General features: G+C 30.0%; 2 protein-coding genes across 2 annotated transcripts; both read left to right on the forward strand.

Moving 5' to 3' along the window:
- The first annotated feature begins 6624 nt into the window (after positions 1–6624).
- Positions 6625–9756, forward strand: LOC129895683 (uncharacterized). The gene is made up of 5 exons (XM_055971425.1): positions 6625–6780; positions 8615–8729; positions 8818–8907; positions 9142–9240; positions 9366–9756. Exons 1-5 carry the CDS (start codon positions 6713–6715, stop codon positions 9471–9473), a joined length of 480 nt encoding a protein of 159 aa, XP_055827400.1. The 5' UTR covers positions 6625–6712; the 3' UTR covers positions 9474–9756.
- Positions 9757–12353: 2597 nt separating this feature from the next.
- On the forward strand, positions 12354–17545 carry LOC129895684 (WAT1-related protein At4g08300-like). Its single transcript, XM_055971426.1, has 7 exons — positions 12354–12911; positions 13648–13710; positions 13814–13930; positions 14920–15154; positions 15574–15732; positions 16131–16282; positions 17179–17545. The coding sequence occupies exons 1-7, from the start codon at positions 12733–12735 to the stop codon at positions 17348–17350; spliced, it is 1077 nt and encodes a 358-aa protein (XP_055827401.1). The 5' UTR covers positions 12354–12732; the 3' UTR covers positions 17351–17545.
- Positions 17546–21308: the final 3763 nt, after the last annotated feature.

Here is a 21308-nt window from a genome sequence, read left to right on the forward strand (position 1 = left end):
GTCATAGATGTCTTTAGAGATGTTCTTAATTTGATATAGTAAATTGAAGGCGGAAAACATGGACGATATTTAAAATTTATTGATATATTTTATTGAGTACTTGAATTACGTTTTATCTTAATTAAATGTCTAAGACTCTAAGTATATCATTTGTTCTTCTATTAAATATAATTTAAGTAGTTAATTTATCTACGTATTTCAATATTCAGGGGATTTTTTTAATTAAAAAAAACTCTAATAAATATACCAAAAAGGTCAAACTAGGTGTCTGTTCCAAGTTTTTAATCTTTGTTTGAATTAAATTGATTGGTGGAAAGAATTTTAGTTCAAAAAGACACTTCTAGAAATGAAATACAACTTTTCTAACATTTGGAAGTCCATAGCACCCACTTAAAGACTTTTCCTCGGAAATAATGTTAAAATTGATATAAAAAGTCTTTATCTTGAATGCCAATTTCTTTTTTTATTTATCAAGTAATAGAGGTAATAATTAACTTATTACTTATAGCACAATATATATATATATGTAAGCTTCCAAATGCAACTTAGTTTACATTAGCAATTTGATAGCTCATTGTATGGAAATATAAAATTTATTAAAGTATTACAAATTACTCAAAAAAAGTTTTAGATCAACTACTATCTTCGTTCACTTTTACTTGTCTTAAAAAAAAAAAGACAGTCTGGTGCATTAAGCTATCGCTATGCGCAGGGTCCGACTACAAGGGTCTATTGTATGCAGTCTTATCTTGTATATCTGCCAGAGACTGTTTTCAAGGCTTGACCCCGTGACTTCCTGATCACATGGCATATTTCATAAATAAATATTCATTTTTAATTATTACTTTTAACATATTAAGATAAGACAATTATTTTTTTCTTGTTTTACTCTCAACATTAATTACTTATTTCCATATCAATCTCCGAGACCTAAGACTATATATCATGTCATATTAATACTATAGTAAGATATTTATATTAATTATTGTTTTTAAAAAAAATGCAAAGTTCAAAATAAATAAATAAAAGTAAACACATGGAGTATTATTGTATAAGGTTTAAAGTGGAATAGTTATTATAGTGAGATCTACTCAATTTGCCAAAATTATTAGTTGAGTCTTTTAAAACACACATATATTAAATTGAGAAAATACATAGAAACCTCCTTAAACTGTGGCCTTTTTTCTAAGAAGGCACTCAAATTTTGAGGGAGCCCTGCTACACCGTTAAATTAGTTTAAAGTAAAATTATTTAAATTCTTTTTATGCATCCAACGCAGAGAGTGTATATCACTCTCCTGAAGAGCATGAAAATAAAAAAAAATAAGATTAAATTTTATTTAGCTATATTTTTTATTAAATATATTTATAATTTTTTATTTTACTGTTTAAATCTTTTTTTCTTTTTTTTCTTATTCTCCTTCCTAAGTTTCATCATTGAAGGAGGATGGCAATGACTTCAATGATTTTCTTTTTTTCTTTCTCTTTCTCTTTTCGTTTTCCATTCAGATTGAATTTCGACGATGAAAAGATTCAATTGTAACTGATTTTCTCTATGATAGCGACGATTTTGTTGTTTCATATTTGATTTCTTCTTTTCCTTTTTGGCCGATAGGGGTGAGAAGCGTCGGAAAGCTGATGAAAACGACATCGAAGAAGGAATCGTCGGCTTGTTTTAGGTGACACCTCATCAATTATGGGGCTGAAATTATCCCATCTAGATACAATCCATGTTGATTTAGAGCAAAAATCAAAGACAAATTACACACAAAAAAAGGATTTTAATAGAGATTTGAATTTTCAATTTTAATTTTATTTTGATGATAGAAATAGTGTTATAGCAATGATGGTTATGGTGGCCACACCACTAGATTGTCAGCGAAGAGGAGCAAAGGGAGGGTTAAGGCGTTAAGGTATTGAAGAAGGAATGGAAAATAAAGAATTAAAGCTTAAAAAATAAGAAAAAACATAAATAAAATATAGATTAGAAAATTATGTAAATTTGACATAACAACAACAACAACCCAGTGAAATCCACAATGTAGGGTCTGGGAAAGGTAAAGTGTACCCAGACCTTACTCCTACCAAGGTAGGACGACTGTTTTCGAGAGACCCTTGTCTCAATAGAAGCATAAAAAGAGGTCAGATAAGGCTAAGAAGGTCAAAGAGATATGGAAAAACAAATAATGAAAGTGACACAAATAAAATAGAGTAATCAAAGTATGGAAAGTAATAGATAATAGCAGAAGTCATAACACAAGAAATTATAGTGCGCTAATGCGCCTACTAATACAGAAGAATAACGAGACTATGTACTGGCTTTTTACCCTAATATAGATCTTCCACACCCTCATATCTAAGGTCATGTCCTCGGTAAGCTGTAACTGCGCCGTGTCCTGTCTAATCACCTCTTCCCAATATTTCTTCGGCCTACCCCTACATCTTCTGAAACCACCATTGTCAATCTCTCACACCTCCGCACTAGGACATTTGTGTCTCTCCTCTTCACATGCCTAAAGCATCTCAGTATTTGCAAGCAGAGTGCAAGTAAGTAAAGAAAATAAAGAGAAACGAACCTTTCTGTTTGCAGGTAGAGGGTTTGGAAATAGAGTTGTGCAAGGTTGAACAGTAATGGAGGTGTGCCTGTTCTTTACATAGTAGTATTTTTTCAGTGATCAGGAAAGAGAGATGTGGGTGATTGACACATGGCAAGTAATAGTTGGTGCGTGATTGAACTTTTTTTTATAGGTGGAATTGACAGAAAAATGAGATATTTATATCACTTTAAACTAGTTTAGTGGTGTATTAGAACCTCTGCAAAGTTTGAGTGTCTTTTTAAAAAAATGGTCATAGTTTAGGAGGGTCTCTATGTATCAGCAATCGGAAATCAATTTAACTTTGAAAAATGTAAGTGAGATAATGAAGATTCTATAGAGAGAAACGGAGAATTTATCAAAAGTTGAAACAAGAAAAGAAACCTGCTTAGATGAGAAGCCATAAAGAAACCTGCTTAGATCTCTTAATTTATTCCATTCCAAAGACAGAAGTTGAGGTGAAGAGTCTTGAGCTAGGAGAGAAGAAGAAGAAGAAGATTTTGTTTTTGGGTTTTGATTTATTTTTTTGGTTAGCACAAGAAGAAAAAAATGGAGAAAAGTGCTCCAGTTCGAAAATCACACACTAATACTGTAGATCTGCTCACTTGGTCGAAAAATCTGTCGAAAAATTCCCCGACAATCGCTTTAAACAATCGCTTTAGTGATAATGAATTATATTGAAACGGCATGTCTGTGCTAATAAATGGTGAGAACACTATCACTACGTACCAATATTTGTTTATTTAACAGAAACACACCAAAAAAAACTCAAATTTCAAACCCTTAATCGGTAGAGAAACTCGAAAATGCAAAATGATCAAATCTTTCTATATTTTTATTTCACTATTTGCAAGCAGAGTGCAAGTAAGTAAAGAAAATAAAGAGAAACGAACCTTTCTGTTTGCAGGTAGAGGGTTTGGAAATAGAGCTGTGCAAGGCTGAACGATAATGGAGGTGTGCCTGTTCTTTACGTGGTACTATTTTTTCAGTGATCAGGAAAGAGAGATGTGGGTGATTGACACGTGGCAAGTAATAGTTGGTGCGTGATTGAACCTTTTTTTTATAGGTGGGATTGACAAAAAAATGAGAGATTTATATCACTTTAAACTAGTTTAGTGGTGTATTAGAACCTCCGCAAAGTTTGAGTGTCTTTTTTTAAAAAAGGATCATAGTTTAGGAGGGTCTCTATATATTTTCTCTATTAAATTCACCTATCCAACTTGCATGCACATACACACTGACGTACACATTCATTGATTTGTGAAATTCCCTTGATAAAACGCATTCGTTGATTGCGATTTACGTATAAGTTTGATTAGCACTATTTAGAGTCTGTTGGACGGGCTTATAACTTATGACTTTTGATTGACTTTTATTATTTGATTTAAAAATAAATTCTTAAAAATAATTTTCAAAATTTTGCTCAAACAGTATAAAACTATTTAAAACACATAAAATAAGTCAATTTAAATAGGCTCTTACATGTAATATTTCTGAAATATAATCTACAAATTGTGTTTCTAAAATGAGATTTAAAAGTCAAAACCAACAAATCACTAAGAGCCCGTTTGGATGGTCTTAAAAAAAGTAACTTTTATGTATGAAGTGCTTTTAGAACTTTGAAGTGTTGAAAGTTATTTTTATAAATAAGCAGTTGAGTGTTTGGATAAAAGTGCTTAAATGAGGAAAATAATGTGAATTTTAGGGTTAAAAGAATAAAAAGGATAGTTTGGAAATTTAGTTAAAATATAAGGGTTATAAAAGTAATTTTCATTGTCAAAGACAATGACTTTAAGCACTTAGAAAAAAAATAGGAATCCTAATTTTTCATTTTTGACTGACTTTAAGAACTTTATGACTTAAAGTTAGTATTAGACAAACACGTCCAAAAGCTAAAAAAAGGCTTTAAGTTGATTTTGATCAACTTAAAGCCCATCCAAACGGGCTGTAAGGGGTTATTGGTAGAAGGTATTGAATAAAATAATGCATGTTTAAATTTTATATTATTATTTCCTTGTTTGATACGCATTTTCAATCTATGTATAACTAATGTAAATATTAGATATATACTTTATTTGATGTTGTCCGATGTATAGCAAAATCATGATATTAACAATTACAAGGTTATTAACACATGCATTAACATGATTAAAGATATAATTATTCTTGAAAGTATATATAGCTAAAGAATGTGGAGGATATTTTTATAAATAAATATATTTTTTTGAATTTGTACAACCTTACATGATAACAACTTTACCAGTTACTCCAATGTTTCCCTTCACTCTATAATATAAATTAATATATATCCACCTTGAAAAAGTAACTAGTATTTCTATAATTTAAACATACTTTGGACTAAAATTCTCAGTGTTTGGCAAAATGTATTAAATTATCTCCAACACGTAATTGAATTTTCACATTTCTAATTGTTTGACCATAGATAAAGCAAACACATTTTAACAAATATGTCCAATTTCATGAATTGGCCAATAATTCTATTGCCATGTAATAACAAAATACTTCTTTTCTTCTTTTTATTTTATTTTATTATTTTTAGTTAACCACTTGAACTTTGGTACTAAAGATTTTTCTAACTACTTCGAGATTATATATAATTCATTTAAGGAAATAAATTTTAAGGATTTCTATAATTTTTCATAATTCAAACTCAAGATCTTTAATTAAGGTGAAGAAACATCTCATAAATTCAAATCACTTAAGAGCATGAAATAACACTTGATAGTTCACAATCTTTCATAATCAAATTTACTTATACAATAATCATTTTTAATCATGAAAGTTTGTTGGATAGAGTGGGAGCCTACTCAAGATCACTAATGCATATAGTTCCTTCTTCCATTGCTTGTCTGATTTAATGATACTATAAGTAAGATCATAAATTTTAAATATGTTTTATTTAAAGTTCATGAAGTTGAGATTATTTTTTATTGTACCTTTTTCAAAAAATAATTGAAATAATGTTCAGGATTAGCTTGCACTTAAATAAAACCTTACTTTGATGTTAAAGTAAGTTTGAAAGTACTTAACATAAATTGAAAAACAGGTTATACATTATTTTTAAGTTTGAAATTGGATTTAAATTTTCATGATTAAACATAATTTTGCAAATAAAATAAAAATTATTAGTATGAAAAATAAATAACTTTTATGGCCAAACAAGTCGTTAACTAAAATTCAAATTCGTTTTTGATTAAAAGAGTAATCCACTTTCCATGCATCCCAACTGTGATTGTTTTTTTTTAAAATAAAAGTATTTCCTTTTTGAAAAAAATACATAACTTCTTTTATCATATTCTCTAAAATTTCTTACCATTTAAAAAAATTACAAAAATTTATACTTTCTTCAATTCTCTGATAAATCACTATGTGTGATATATCGACCGGATACATTACTTTATGAAAAAGCTAAATCCTCATCTTCATCTGCGGATACAGGTGGACGCATATGAATCAAAAAGTCGGATATTTCACCTTACACAATATATCGATCAGATACATTACGTAAATACATCCCTTACGTGATATAAGTGCTGTATCCAAAAGTGACAGAAAAAAAGAAATTTTGGATAATTTTTTAAAAATAAAAATATAATATAATTGTAAGAATTACGATAAAATTTAAGTAAAATTTAGTTTTTTTTTTTTTTTTGCTTTTCCTTTTTCCCAATACGAGCAAAATACTTTTCCTCTGAGCAAAAAGTAAAAAAGTGCTCACCAATGGCTGCGCTTGTAGTTGTTTACTACTCGCTCAGTCTATCCGCCACGTCACTAAATAATACTTCATTTGACCAAATCCTATTGGTCCGTGAAACGTGTCCCCTTAAGCAGCACACTCATAAAGAGAGTATACGCTTGTATTCTACTCGCGAGAGTTTGCTGAAATAAAACTTCAAATACTTACAAGTGCGGCATTGGAGGGAAAATACCAAAAAATTGAAAACAATTTTTAATTTTTTTCTAAATGAACTGTACTGTTCTATCATCTATGTATAAATAATTCGAACTGCAAAGTCAGTAGAATTCCTCCTTTGTTTCTCTCTCTATCTTTGAATCTCTTGTTGTTTTCTAGAGAGAGAAAGCTTTGAGTTTACAGTAATGGCGTTGTTATCGTTCTTAGGGAGGTTTCTCTTTGTATCAGTCTTCGTTCTCTCCGCTTATCAAGAGTAAGAAATTCATCAGCAGCTTGTTCAGATCTAATTCGTTTTTGTGTTTTTTTTTCTTTAAATGCAGTTTCAATGTTTGTGTAGTATTATTTGAGCTGCATTGACTTCTTCGTCGCTATGATTTGGTTTTCTGTATGGTTAATTGTGTTATTTAAACAGAGCTAGGTTTGGATCTAGTTGGATTTGGAGCCGAAGTCTTAGAATTTGATCATTGTGGCTTTTACTAAGTTAATTGTTCAATTCTAGTATGTTTTAACACTGTTTCTGTGTTTTTATGCAGTTTTAATGATTGTACAAGTTTGTGTAGTATTATTTGACTTGCATTGAGTTGTTTATTGCTATGATTTGGTCTGCTGTATGGTTTATTGTTCTCGTTAAACAAAGCTTGGTTTGGATCTAGTTGGATTTGGAGCTGAAGTTCTAGAATTTTAATATATTGATTTTGATCAGCTAGTTGTTTAATTCTTTTAGCTATTACTTATTCTTTTCTTTGGCAGTAAAGTTAAGTACTGTTTGGTTGAATGAGTGTGTTTGTTTGTCTCTCTCTCCATGCATCGATCGACTTGAAGAGCTAGGTTTGCTTCTATATTACTTATAGCAATACTGATCTGAATGTTTATGTACCTGCTATCTATTCCAATTTAGGCACACTTACTTATTGTGTTCTCATTTTAGTTTAATATTGCTACCATTATATTGTTGGGTTTGGTGTAAATGCCGGGAGCAGCTAAGTTTTTTCATTCTAAGTGACTATAACATACTTTAGTTTCTATGTGGTGATATTACTCCTAGCCAAGAAAAAAGAAGAAAAAGAAAGTACATAACATTCGAAGTTAGTTGTTGAACCTTGCTTGTTTCTGTTTTTATGGGAGAGTGCAGTTCTTGAGCTGAACTGCTGTGAAGTCTTTCCATGCTAAACATACAAGTCAATCCCATATCTTGTTAAAACTCAATGCAAGCTTATTCGTTTAATGGAAATGGATCAGATATGGAAGTCTTTTCTGTTTATTGATGTTTCTATGTTCTTTTATTCATGAAACAGATATGGAAGTCTTTTCTGTTTATTGACTTTTCTATGTTCTTTTTTTCATGAAACTTGTCCATTTAGAAGTTATTTTGAGGGGAACAAGTTCTAAGGTACGGAACATAACGGTGCAATGCTACAATCTGTTAAAGAGGCCGTTTGGATTGGCTTATAAACTATTTTCAGCTTTTTTTGAGTGTCTGACTGGCCAATTAAAGTCATTTTGTGCTTAAAATAAGCCCCAATAAATAGTTGAGTTGATTTGGATGAACTTATTTTAAGCAGTTTATAAATTGAAAACACCTTATAAGTCAAAAAAAAAAGTTGCCCTGTACCTACTTTTTAAAAAAAACTTATAAGCAGTTTTTAACTTATAAGCTGCTTAAAAATAAGACAATCCAAACAGGCTAATAGTAGCCACTGAGTTGTATTCTCATCCTTTCTGCAGAATAGTTGTTTAAGAGGAGAAAATAGTCACACAAATGTTGTAAAGATATTTATAGTTGATGAGGATAATCAGGCTCAATCATGCTACCTCTTCACTATGAGTTCACATTTATGCTTACGAGAAATTGATAAGTCTAGTGCCTTTCCAAATAGCAAAGCTATAGGCTTATTATAAAGAAATATTGGAATTGTAGTCAATCGGTTGACATATGTACTTCAAACTTGTGTATAATCATTTGTTTCTTTTCATTTCATACTTGTGTTTCAAGACATTGGAGAATATCAATAAGAGATCTTAAGAGATCATAAAAGAACAACATCTTGAACTCTTTAAATCTTAATTTATTTTGTTGCTGTTTATAGGTTCAATGACTTTGGGGTTGATGGTGGTTCAGCAGCAAAAGCACTAAAACCTAAGTTTGATGTTTTGTCAAAGCATGTTACAACACACACTGGATTTCAAGTCCCACATGTAGAGGTAATAATTATTTGGCTTTTGCTTATTTGAATTTGGTTTTAGCAATTATCCCATTTGTTCTGTCTAATGATTGAGATATCGTTCACAGATGAAGCATCTAATTTTGGGGGCCTTAATCATGAAGAGTCTCGGAAGTCTTCTCTTTGTCTTTGGTAGCTCTCTTGGAGCTATAATCCTGGTGTGTATTTACTATTTGCTCAATTGAATTCTTGAAATATCTTAAAAATCTATGTTGCTTGGCCTCTCCAAAAGTGTTACTACACTCGTATCAAATCCTCCAAAAATACACTATTTTTGGAGGATTTGAAGCGCATCCAGTGTCCGAGCAACATTGTTTAAAACAAGTGGATTGTTTGAACTTGCTTGTTTCATCCTGTTGACCGCTTCTTCATCTTGCTTTTTCTCAATGAAGGTTCTGCATCAGGCCATTGCCACTCCCGTCTTATTTGACTTCTACAACTATGATGTCGACAAGAAAGAGTTTGCTCAACTTTTTGTTAAGTTTACTCAGGTAACTCAATATATATATTACTTTAATATATCATATCTTGCATCCATTTTACCAAATTATACATCTAGAATGGAGCTTTGCAAGTTTTATTTAGTTGTGTATTCTCCGCTTTTCTTTTTTGACAGAGCTTGGCACTCCTTGGCGCACTGTTCTTTTTTATCGGCATGAAGAACTCTTTGCCCAAGAGATCCTCCCACCTAAAGAAGAAGGCTCCCAAGACTAAAACAGTTTAAGGGATATGAGATATTGAGAGATGTGTTCAATTTGCAGTGTTCGACTTGCAGCATGCCATAGCCCTTCGTAGAGTTTCTTGTAAGCTTTGTATTTTGCAATTTTACTTTAGTTAAATTTCTCAACTTTGTAGCTTTGTTTTTGTTTTCTTGTTTTTTCTGTTTCTGATAAATTATCATTTTAAAAAAAAATAATTGATTTAAATATTAATAGTCCCAAAAAGAAGAATCTGAAGTTGACAACTCCTAATTTAATTTGATAGCTTTTGTTGGTTCTCATGTTCAATCTTTCTAATGGGGTTCTTTTAAATTTGCTGCATTTGCTTTATTTTGGAAGACACATCAATTGAACAGGATCCCCCCCCCCCTCCCCACCCCACCCCCCAAATAGCCACTTTTCAACTTGTGTAATCGAAAAAAATAGTCACTGTCCTGGAGGCTCAAGTTCTACAAGGGAAACAGTAATATTTTTATCGAGTTTCACTCCAAGTCAATATATAGTATGTTGTTTTTTAATGATCCACTGCATTGTTTGTTGTTACCTTTAAATGAATTGGGCCCAAGCTGAGCCATTAACATTGTGATGCGTTAGACATTTTTCATATAAGAAAGAATTGAGATGTCTGTATGAAGGATGATGAATAGAGTTCAATTTCAATGACAACAACATACCCATAATTCATTAAGTGGGGTTTGAGGAAGGTAATGTGTATTCAATCTTACTTCAATCTTGTGAAGATAGAGAAACTGTTGTCGATAGACCATTGGTTTAAGTAAGTTCAAATTTTAACATAGGTAACGGTGGACAATTTTAGATTTTCGTGAGGATAATAATTGAAGTGTGTGAAAATTAGTTTTTTTTTTTCTTCATCAAAATACATTTTTGTCAAGTTAACGTATTTATCTCGTCAGTAGCCAGGATAAAGTGTTTCGATGCTTAAGAAAAGAGACAAGAAATTCCAACAAAAATAATGAAAAAAAACAGAATGAGTTTCCTTTTCCTTATTTCCTAAACCAATATAAAGGGAAACAAAAATTGGTTGGCTACAATTTCCTTACTAAATTAGGAAAACGTTATACATAAAATTGATGTTTTAATTGCAGTATTTAGGAAATTCTCTCCTTTGCATCTTTCCAGTTCTCCCTTGGCCATCATTCTTTTTCAACCACAGATGTAAATTTCTTAAATTCTTGGTTTTTAGCATCAATTCTTTTTTTAAGGTATAATTATTTGGTATTTGGTATTCACTAATTCGTCTTAACTCAAATTTACATTGCGTAAGACTCATTAAAAGGAAAGTGTTTACTATTATGAATCTTTTCAAATTCAAAACCTTTGATTAAATACGTAGAGAAATTGTATCCATCTCACTACACTAATATAGCATCAATTCTTCGAAGTTAATATGATGTTATCCATTGTTACTATCTCATCATGACCTTTCATAAGTTCTTTGTGTTTCCCATTATATTTAGCTTTTGGGACATTATTTTTTTTTAAAAAAAATAAATTTAAAGAATCAGCATTTATGATGTTTTTTAAATTGCTGGCAACAGCAACTTATGCTTTTTTTAGTGCTCACATAAAGAGCCAACTAAACAATATTTCAGCTTTTATTAATCATGTTGCAGTTACTGTCGTTAACATATTCTAAAAAATGTGTAGATAATAAGTGCTTTCATAATGTCCATGGATTCAAGTGTTAAGCATATACTTCCTCAGTCTCAAAATAAGTATCGTTTTCACAAAAAATAGTAGAAGCACTCCAAATGAACATTGAATCTCTTTTAGTACTGACTAATTCTCACTTATACCGTCGAATGAAGGTATTTTCACGAGCGTTGATGAGTTTTAGAGTGTTTTTTCGAACGCATAACCTAGAGTGATCATTACCCAGGTAATGTTCAAGTTTATGCTCATGTTGCAAATATGAATGGTTTGAACATAAGTACTTTAATGAATCTTTTTGTAAGGTTAAGTAAGTTAAAATAATTCAATAATACTTTTAATATCATGTGATACTGTTTTATTGTTATTAAGCTAAAACAATGATACTTTAACATAGTGTGATATTGTTCATTTTGGGACAAACTCGTACAATTTTCTCCAAGCTAAGACCTCATATAATTTAGACTATCCCTACACCTTATATGTAATATTATTTTTTTCCAGCAATCAATATATATATGTGCATTAATTGAATGAAACTAGAAGTTGTAAGTTGTTTATTAAGCAATCTATAGTATATTGATGATCGGACCAACATAGATCGTGGTGCAGTGGTGAGACTGCTCTGTCTTTAATCAGAAGTCTTGAATATAAAATAATCTTGTTGGGAGTGTCACCCCCAAATAGGTCCTGCAGTGCGTGATCCGTATTTAATCGGAACTTTAATACATATTGCGTGGTATTTGGCAAAAGAAAGGCTAAATGGATGTTGTTTAGGTAGTTAATCATTTGCTGCTTAATTTCAATTTAATTTTCTTAGCTACTTGCCATCTTTCTTTACTTAAACTATACATAAAGTTTAAAAAAATCGTAGTGTTTTGGTGACATTGGATTACACACAGATAAATAATCATTACAATTTTACCAGTGGAGTTTACAATTTTACAAATAAAGTTTGGGAAGGATATAATGTTCATAAATCTTATTTCTATTTCATAGTTCATAGAGACAGATCAGAGTGACTATTTTCATTAGATTCTCGGCTTAAAAAAGTCATTTTCAAATAGTTTGAAAAAAGATATATATATATGGAAGCAATAATAACAACGAAATAGTACGGAATGAAGAGCATTACACAATATAGAAAAGAAAGAATATTAGTAACAAGAACGAAATAATGTGATTACCGAAGTACAATAAACACAAGTAATAATCGAAATCGAAGAATAAGAAAGTGATAATACTACATGTAAAGAAAAAGGTCAAAGTGTGTGTATATATATGTTGCAATCTTACACTCCCTTTTTATTCCATTTCATATTAAATATTCAAGAATAATTATGTCCATTCTTTAAATCTTCACTCAAATTTTATTTTATTTTTCTTTATAACAAAGAAGAAGCATATTCTATCCTCAAAAGTACAAAAAAATTTCACCACAAGAATATATTGTTTGATCAAGAACAAGATCCCATCTCTTATGTAATTAGAGGAATCGAACCCCATTCTTAATTCCACATTAATTCTCTATATTAGCTAGTAGTAAATTGTGGTCATTTTGTAAAAGAAAAGGACATTTTTGCAAAGGGTTATATGGCTATGGAGAAGTTCAAACCTCATCTTCTTATGATTTTAGCACAAATTTGCTATACTTTTCTGTATTTCATTACTGAAGCTTCATTCAACCATGGGATGAATCCTCATGTCTACGTAACTTATCGACACATTGTGGGAGGACTAATTACGTTACCGTTTGCGTATTTTCTCGAAAGGTGCGTATCGTATAATTAACACTCGATAAAAATTCAGACTATAGTTATATATATACTGATTGTGAAAAGACCTTTTTAGACTTTTAGAAATTTTTTATCTGATTCTCAGTTAGATTTTAAGTTACACCAACATTTTTGCCTATAAAGTAAAGATTTTAGTTATATACTTTGATCGGGTAAATAACTTTTTACACTACTGATGAACTTTGTTATGTCAAAATACATATTTACCTTAAGACCAGCAAGATTTTAAAAAATATTTTTTGCATTCTTAAACTTCAGTATGTTGTTAAACTAAGACTAACAAAAATGAAACGGACAATTGCACTTTTGGACCCTTTTTTGTGTTTGAAATGGTTGACTAGGTACATTTAATCTTCAATTAACTGAAATGTATATTTTTGGTCCTATAATATAGCAAATATGTGATATTTAGACTATTTTTGAACTAGACTATCCTCAAATATGAAGTAGTAATATAAATTTAACATAACACATCAGTAATTGAATGATTAGAACTTAAAAATTCATTAGATCTTATGGAAATAAATACTTAGAGGAATTAAAAATGCACACATCAATTAATTGAATATTTAATATATGTACTTGACCAAAACTCACAAAAAGACCAAGATAAGAATTTAGGGACTATGAAATGCTGTAAACTATTATTTAAAAGTTTTTTTCCTTTCTAATTTTTAAAACTCTTTTAAATGTTTTTGTTTCTTTTATGCAGAAAAAAAAGACCAAAGTTAACTATGGGTTTGCTATTGGAGTTCTTTGTACTTTCTCTATTGGGGTAATTAGGTTCAATTAGACATCATTAATTATCCTTTTGAAATATAACTATTTCATTATTTGAGGCAAAATAATACTAATTTTTTTTCCTTAATTTATTTCAGAGTGAGTTTAACATTAAACATGTACTTTGTGAGCTTGAATTTCACTTCTCCAACATTTTTAGCTTCTATGCTCAACACTATTGCTGCACTCACCTTCGTATTGGCAGTAATCCTCAGGTAATTAATTTATCAATCAAAGGATTAATAGCACTTTTGGTCCCTTAGTTAGTACTCCCTCTGTCCTATATTAGTTGTCATGTTTACTAAAAATACTTGTCCCAAAATAGTTGTCAATTTAAACAATCAAGAGAAAATTAATTATATTTTTCCAACTTTGCCCTTAGAATTAATTATTCTAGAATTAAGAGGCATGTAAATAGATAAAAGATTAAAGAATTAATAAGGGGTATATTAGTCAAATAACACTCCTAATTAATGTTTTCTTAAGAATTGTGCAAAACCTTATTATAACAACTAAAATAGGATGGAAGGAGTATTAAATAATTTTGATTGTAATCCTCTAACTAAGCATATTTAACCTTTAATTAAAATGTGAACGTTTGATCCTTTTGATTGTGGACATTTACAAATTTACTATAATTATTAATTAATCAACCACTTAATTACTCGCGTGTTATGTTAAGCTTTTATATATATATATATATATATATATATATATATATATATATATATATATATATATATATATATATATTATATATTTGACATGAATATAGTTCTAACAAAACACATTTCTTCCACTGAGAGACTAAGAGCACACATTTTAATTATTGATGGACATTAAATATATTAAGTCATATATCACAAGAACTAAATTCACAATTTTTACCAATAACTTCAGGACCAAAAGTACTATTATTCCTTAATCAAATATAAGTTTTTCGACAATGTTAATTTTTTGGGCTATTAGTGAATTTTAAGAACGTTAGCTACTATCTTTATGAGATTATTAATTAATCCTTATCAAGATGTTTACTTGTAATTACCTAAAAAGACACTACTAAAAATGTGAATTTCCCACTGAATCCGTCCAAATTTAGCTGTTTTTTTTTAATCGAAAATTGGCTAATTTTTGATGAGACGTCAATCAAAATGACACGTTCTTTTTAGTAGGTTCTAATTTAAAAGGTTTTCTAATATTGTAGGTTGGAAGTTGTTAATGTTCAAGACCCTAGAGGAATAGCAAAAATCACAGGAACACTTGTTTCTTTGGCTGGGGTTATGATTATGACATTGTACAAAGGAGCTATTTTGAAGAATTTATGGCATCCTCTCTTATATATTCATCAAGGAAACAATGTTGTGAAGGAAAATTGGGTCAAAGGCTCAATTTTGACTGTTGCTAGTTGCATTACATGGGCCATGTGGTACATCATGCAGGTCATTTTACAAAAAATCATGTCAATTTTGAAGGTTTTGAGTTCATACAACAATCTCAAATTAATATATAAATAATAACAAGATTTTAGCTAGAATTTATAAATTATTAGCAATTTTAAAAATATATATATACGGAGTCCATTACCAAAAAATAGAAAAAATTTATTTGTCTTGGCAAGCATTAGGATGTGCTGTCAGGTGTCCATCACGACTCTCCAGTTTTGAGTCGTGACAGACTTATAGGGGTGGAGCTACAAGGCAACTTAGGGGTTCGACTGAAGCCCGTAAGTTTGTCCTAAATCTTATTATATTTGTGCTATGCAATTTATGAAATATGTAGTAATTTTACGTTTAGTAGCATTAAAATCGTTATAATAGAATTCAAAATCTATAAAATTCAAATCTTGAATCTGATACAGGCTTACACACTGAAAAGATATCCAGCACAATTGTCCCTAACAACATGGATGAGTTTTGTTGGAGGAGCACAATCAGCTTTCTTCACAGTCATAGTACAACATAAAAGAGCTGCTTGGACTATTGGTTTCAACATTGATTTATGGTCTACAATATATGGGGTAAGAAGGGTCCAATTTTCTCTGGCAGTTTTATTGCTCGGATTCGTCAAAAATGTTGCTCGGATATATATTGGATCCCTTAAAGTAACCTCCTTCCATCTCAATTTGTGTAAAGTTTTCAAATTTCGAGAGTCAAATAAGTTTTTTCTTTGACTGTGATTTTTTCATGTCTTTCAAACAGTAAAATTATTGTGACTTATAATATTTTTAAAAATTTGATTCTCGAAATTTGAATTGAGCCACATAAATTAAGACAGGAGAAATAATACATTTGTAGAAGATCCAATACAAATATAACAATATTTTTGAAAAACTCGAACAACATAACTTTGTAGCGAAGTTTTATTATTTGGTTGTGACATGCTTTAACAACTTTTATTTTTATTGATTTAAAACAGGGTATAGTGATTTCTGGTTTAGTGGTCTTTATTCAATTGTGGTGCACAGAGCAAAGGGGACCTGTTTTTGTGACTATGTTCAACCCACTATCAACTATATTAGTGGCACTTCTAGCATACTTTGTTTTTGGAGAGAAGCTACATATGGGCAGGTAAAACGATTGGAAAAATTGCTTAAATACACAACTTATTTTGTTATATTTTCTAAATTTTTTGATCATTTAAAAAGATTACAAAAATTCCTACTTTTTTCAATTCTCTGATACATCACTGTATGCGAAGTAACGGTCGGATACATCACTTTACGTATGTATCAGGATGTCGGATACGTCACTTTAAGCGATGTATCGGTCGGATACATCATTTACGTGATGTATCAGGATGTTGGATACATCACTTTATGCGATGAATAGATCGGATACATCACTTTACGTGATGTATCAGGACGTACGTGATGTATTCGGATTCCACCAAAAAGAAGGAATTTTGGGTAATTTTTAAAAGAGTGAGGATAAAGTGTAATTGGGAAGAATCATTATGAGATTTAGGTAAAATTTACAAAAAAAATATTCATTTTGTACATTCTCAAATATAGAGAACTTCTAGTACTTGCTAGTTTTGTATAATACTAGTCAGAAATGAGCTTAAATAAAACGACATGATCAATGATAATTTATATTGATGACTTCGACTTGCTTGAAATTGACGTATAATTGTTTATTGTGGAAGCTTCATGTACTAAAGACCTACTCCATCCATTTCACTTTATTCGACTCTGTTTCCTTATATCCATACAAATGTTATGACATTTAAGAGACACAAATTTTGTTAGTCTTTCATTTCTTTCTTAAATTCTGTGACGAGTCAAACTATAATAACAACAATAACAATAAACTCTACCTTCCAAACGAGTTGCGGTTGGTTATATGAATCCCAGCTTCATTTCATTTCATTTCAGCCCAACTCATGTCACTATCGTGACGGATCAAACTACTTCCAAATTCTTTATGTTCTAAATAATTAACCACTTTTTTCTTTCTATTTTCAGCATAATAGGAGCAATGATTGTCATTGTTGGCCTTTACTTGCTCTTGTGGGGAAAAGAAGATCCAAAATCAGAGAGAAAAGATGAAGAAAAATGTTGCACAACAAAAAGAGAACATCATGAAGACAATATGATGCAGAAATTCACATCAGATACTAAAAAACCAACACAATAAAATAGAGACCAAAATTCTTGGCACAGAATGTGTCTCTTTAATAATGGGCTATACTTGGCTTGAATGTGAATTAGTCCAATTTCTGAACATCAACTGCTTAAACTAAAAACAATGAGATTCATATATTATCTCGACATAATCCATTCATTTCTTCTTGTTTTATAAACACAAAATAAAATCAATGACTTTGGTGGTTGAGGATTATGACAATTTATTTTTGGTTTTGCAGTCTGTTACAACTGTTATTTAATTGTATGATTGTTTTCACAAGAGATTAGTAAAAAACAAAAAAACAAAAAAAACACATGAGATATGTAAATAAAGTAAAGAAAATCCTTATAAAATCATTCTCTTCTATAATCAAAATGTACCATCCGTACTTAATAATAGAAGGATTTGACATAAATACATAACATTGTCCCCCTAGCTCATTCTTTCGAGGAAATTTTACAAATAACTACTATACATATCTTAATTATGTTTCTTAGCTATAGTTTGCCTAATTATACTCTATGATTATAGTTTAGTTTGCTATGAGTATTTCTGTTCGTTTGCCAATATATACACAAACATTGTATGTATATATAATTTTTATATTTATACATTTAAAAATTTTAAGAACTCCATTTGTATATTTCGCTTGCCAATATACAAACATGATAAGTATATACAAATTTTGTATTTATATATTTAGTTTTTTTTAGAACTTATACAAATCAAAGGATAATTACATACAAATTCTGAATTTATATTTTTCATAACTTATACAAATCAAATGTATCAACAAATCGTATACAAATAGCTAGGGTTAGCATAGACAAATTCTGAATTTATACAATTAGGAACTGAATTATACAAATTAAATAGCAAAATTAATTAAACTTTAGCCGCGTTTGATAATTAACCGAAACTATAACTTAAGTACATAATAACCATTAAATGTTTGTCATTTCACGTAATTTCTCGTTCTATATATCTACGACTACCCAAGAATATTTTTTACAAACTAAAATAAATTTTCAAAAATTAACACCCCCCACCCCGCCCCCGCCCCCCAAGAGGCTATGGCTCTAAGTCAACTGGTAAAACTGCATTTCTTGATCCTCTTCCATGCCCAAATGAAAAAAATGACCTTTTAACATTACTCACTTGCTTCTGTTGCTGCATAATCTCCTCAACTGGTACGTAAATTCGTCGATCCGACGCTGAATCCATTGAAAAAGATCTCCTAATTGGCTGAATTATCAATTGTTCATCCTTGTTCCTTATGTCAATGCATTCATGGCTCAATTTTTTGACTTTCTTTCTTGCGACTTTTGGTTCAATTTTGTCAGAAGAATGGCTAATTGATAAATACCCTTTTGATAATTCCCCTATGTTTAATCTTTCTTGAATTCCAACTATTTCTATCACAACATAATCTTCATCTATGAAATTGTTACTTGTTTGAGGATCTTGATCTTGAGGGATGATGATTTGATACAAAGGGAACTTTTTTGTAATGTGTGATGAGAGGCTATTTCTGCAAAATGGACAATTTGTATTATTTTGTTGCCAAATGTCAATACAATCAATGTGAAAAAAATGATCACAATTTGGAAGGACTTTGAGATTTTCATCTTCTTGAAATTCATTCAAACAAACAACACATTCACATGTTGTACTTGCATTGTTGATCCATTCACTTTTCTTGTACCGATAAATGGGGATTGAATGAAAAACAGATTCATTTAATCCCCGATTTTTAGGTAAGGAAACCGTTAAAGGGTTTTCAGCACGTTGCCTTCTTGAGAACGAAAATGGCTTTAAAAGATCAATACTTTGCCAATTCAAGCAGCATTTGATGACAAAAATGTAGTAACTGACTAGCAAGAAACCAATAGCTAATATGCCTATAATGTCTATAACAATGATTGGAAAACTAGAATGAGAATCATACAAATGCAAATTAGTTGATCCAAACATGTTAGAATAATAATAATAATAATAATAATTATGTGGCGGATCCATATTGGTTGAAGAACATCCGTTAGTCAATTAGAATACGTTGGTCCAATTGGCAGTTTAATACTAGGTCGGATATAATGTTTGGATTTTGAAGGACCAAAGTCCTAGGAGAAAAAAGGATAAAAATGAAAGAAGATTTGGGTGGATATTTTATGAATGAAATTATATATATCAAATGAATTAATGAACTTATATTATATATATGAGTTTTAAGGAAATTTTGTAAGATTTGAAGCAGAGGGAAGTGTGAACATAGAGCTACTTAGTTGTTGACTTCTGACTTAGTTGTTGACTTCTGTCTTGTCCTACAATGAGGAATATTTTAGTTGGGAAGGTTATATTTAAAATATTTATATTTTTTTTTTGTTTTCTCATTTGGTGTTTGATATTAGTATTAGAGTTTGACTAATTCAGATTTCACACTGTATAGGACCTATTCGGAAGAAACGCTCCCTACCAATCTATACTCAGGACTCAAAATCGAAACCGCTGATTAAGAAAGGAGTAACTCCATCGCTGTCACTTCCTTTTGGTGAATATATATATATATATATATATATATATATCATTCAAAGTAGTAGCTTTTTATTAGTATAGGATTTACGTTATGCATACGAACAATATATAAGACGTTAAAGAAGCAAAGGAGCATAACATGTATAAAATCGAAAAATATGATAGTAATAGAGGAATACCTATATAAATACATGTTGTTTTATTTATATAAATTCTTATCATTAAAGTTATACTCATTTAGAATTATCACATTCGAAAGTCAAATCTATATTTTTTTTGATCGAAAATTCTGGATTAACACATAATTATATATAGACAAACTCAAAATTTAAAGTTATGCATTCAACTAAACTTGTAACTTGTATTGTAACTCCTTGTATTGTAACTCTGCCATTGCAATTACACACAAAGTGAATAAAGAAGAAGAAGACACAAAGATTTGATGAAATTTAGCCAAGCTTACATCCTTGACAAAAATTTGTGAATTTAATTTTTAAGGTTCTTAGCGTTAAGCCTATTATATTTTAAATGTTATGTGTTCATGCCAACTAATTATTGTAGTCTAAGTAATTTTTTACGGATAAATATTTCGAGTCGAAAGTAATGAGTTTAAAATGGTCAGTGCTATCAACTTGCATATGTCTCTAAGTCAATAGGTCTGAATTAATTTGCATATATCTCAATTAACTTTACGATATATGCTATCTCCCACAAATAACCATATCGACTAGACAAAAATAATAATACCAATTAAAGATTTATATATCTTCCACCAACTAAGATAAATATTTAATAATTCTATTCATCATTACTTAACGGATGATAAAAAATCACTTAACATTTTTATTTTTTTACTGTAATCTGAATTCTAATCTCCCATTATTTTCACACACTTTATTAATAGTTACTATAATATAAAGTCAACTCTATCAGACTGTTATATAAGCTTGAGGGAACCATTACAATACACTCTACATCTACTCTTACCCTCAAGTAATTTATGACATTAATTGCTTATAAGGACATGCATACTGTACAAATTACATTTAATTATCCGTAGCAGAGCTAAAATTTTGACTGATTAACTTAATAAAAAGATAAACATACAAAAAAGCAAAATTTTTAATATGTATATAGTAGATTTGCTTTATAGCTACAAGTTATTTTTCAGGTGAAAGGGGCTCGAAAAATTGAAAATAGTAGAATCATATTTAAAATTTTAATTTTTTAAAAATTTGAAACAAATTTTGTATGAAATGTTAAATGTAAATCTCGTATTAAAACACCACCAAAGAATGTGGTGCAGCGGATGAGGTTGCTACCAGATGTCTCAATTTCGAGTTCAGAGTAAAAAAAATCTTCAATTGCGAGTATTACCTTTGACTGGAACCTAAATTAGCCTTACTCCAATGCAAGTTCTAAACACTAAATGAGA

This window comes from Solanum dulcamara, chromosome 7 (genome assembly GCF_947179165.1).
Source record: "Solanum dulcamara chromosome 7, daSolDulc1.2, whole genome shotgun sequence".
NCBI lineage: Eukaryota > Viridiplantae > Streptophyta > Magnoliopsida > Solanales > Solanaceae > Solanum > Solanum dulcamara.

What these genes read in the sequence shown, in the direction of transcription:
- LOC129895683 (XM_055971425.1), top strand. Translation starts at nt 6,713, where the DNA reads ATGGCGTTGTTATCGTTCTTAGGGAGGTTTCTCTTTGTATCAGTCTTC. An exon ending in TTCAAGTCCCACATGTAGAG is followed by an intron (nt 8,730 to 8,817) that starts GTAATAATTATT and finishes TATCGTTCACAG; the next exon opens with ATGAAGCATCTAATTTTGGG. An exon ending in CTCTTGGAGCTATAATCCTG is followed by an intron (nt 8,908 to 9,141) that starts GTGTGTATTTAC and finishes TTCTCAATGAAG; the next exon opens with GTTCTGCATCAGGCCATTGC.
- LOC129895684 (XM_055971426.1), top strand. Translation starts at nt 12,733, where the DNA reads ATGGCTATGGAGAAGTTCAAACCTCATCTTCTTATGATTTTAGCACAA. An exon ending in CCATGTGGTACATCATGCAG is followed by an intron (nt 15,155 to 15,573) that starts GTCATTTTACAA and finishes AATCTGATACAG; the next exon opens with GCTTACACACTGAAAAGATA. An exon ending in GAGAAGCTACATATGGGCAG is followed by an intron (nt 16,283 to 17,178) that starts GTAAAACGATTG and finishes TTCTATTTTCAG; the next exon opens with CATAATAGGAGCAATGATTG.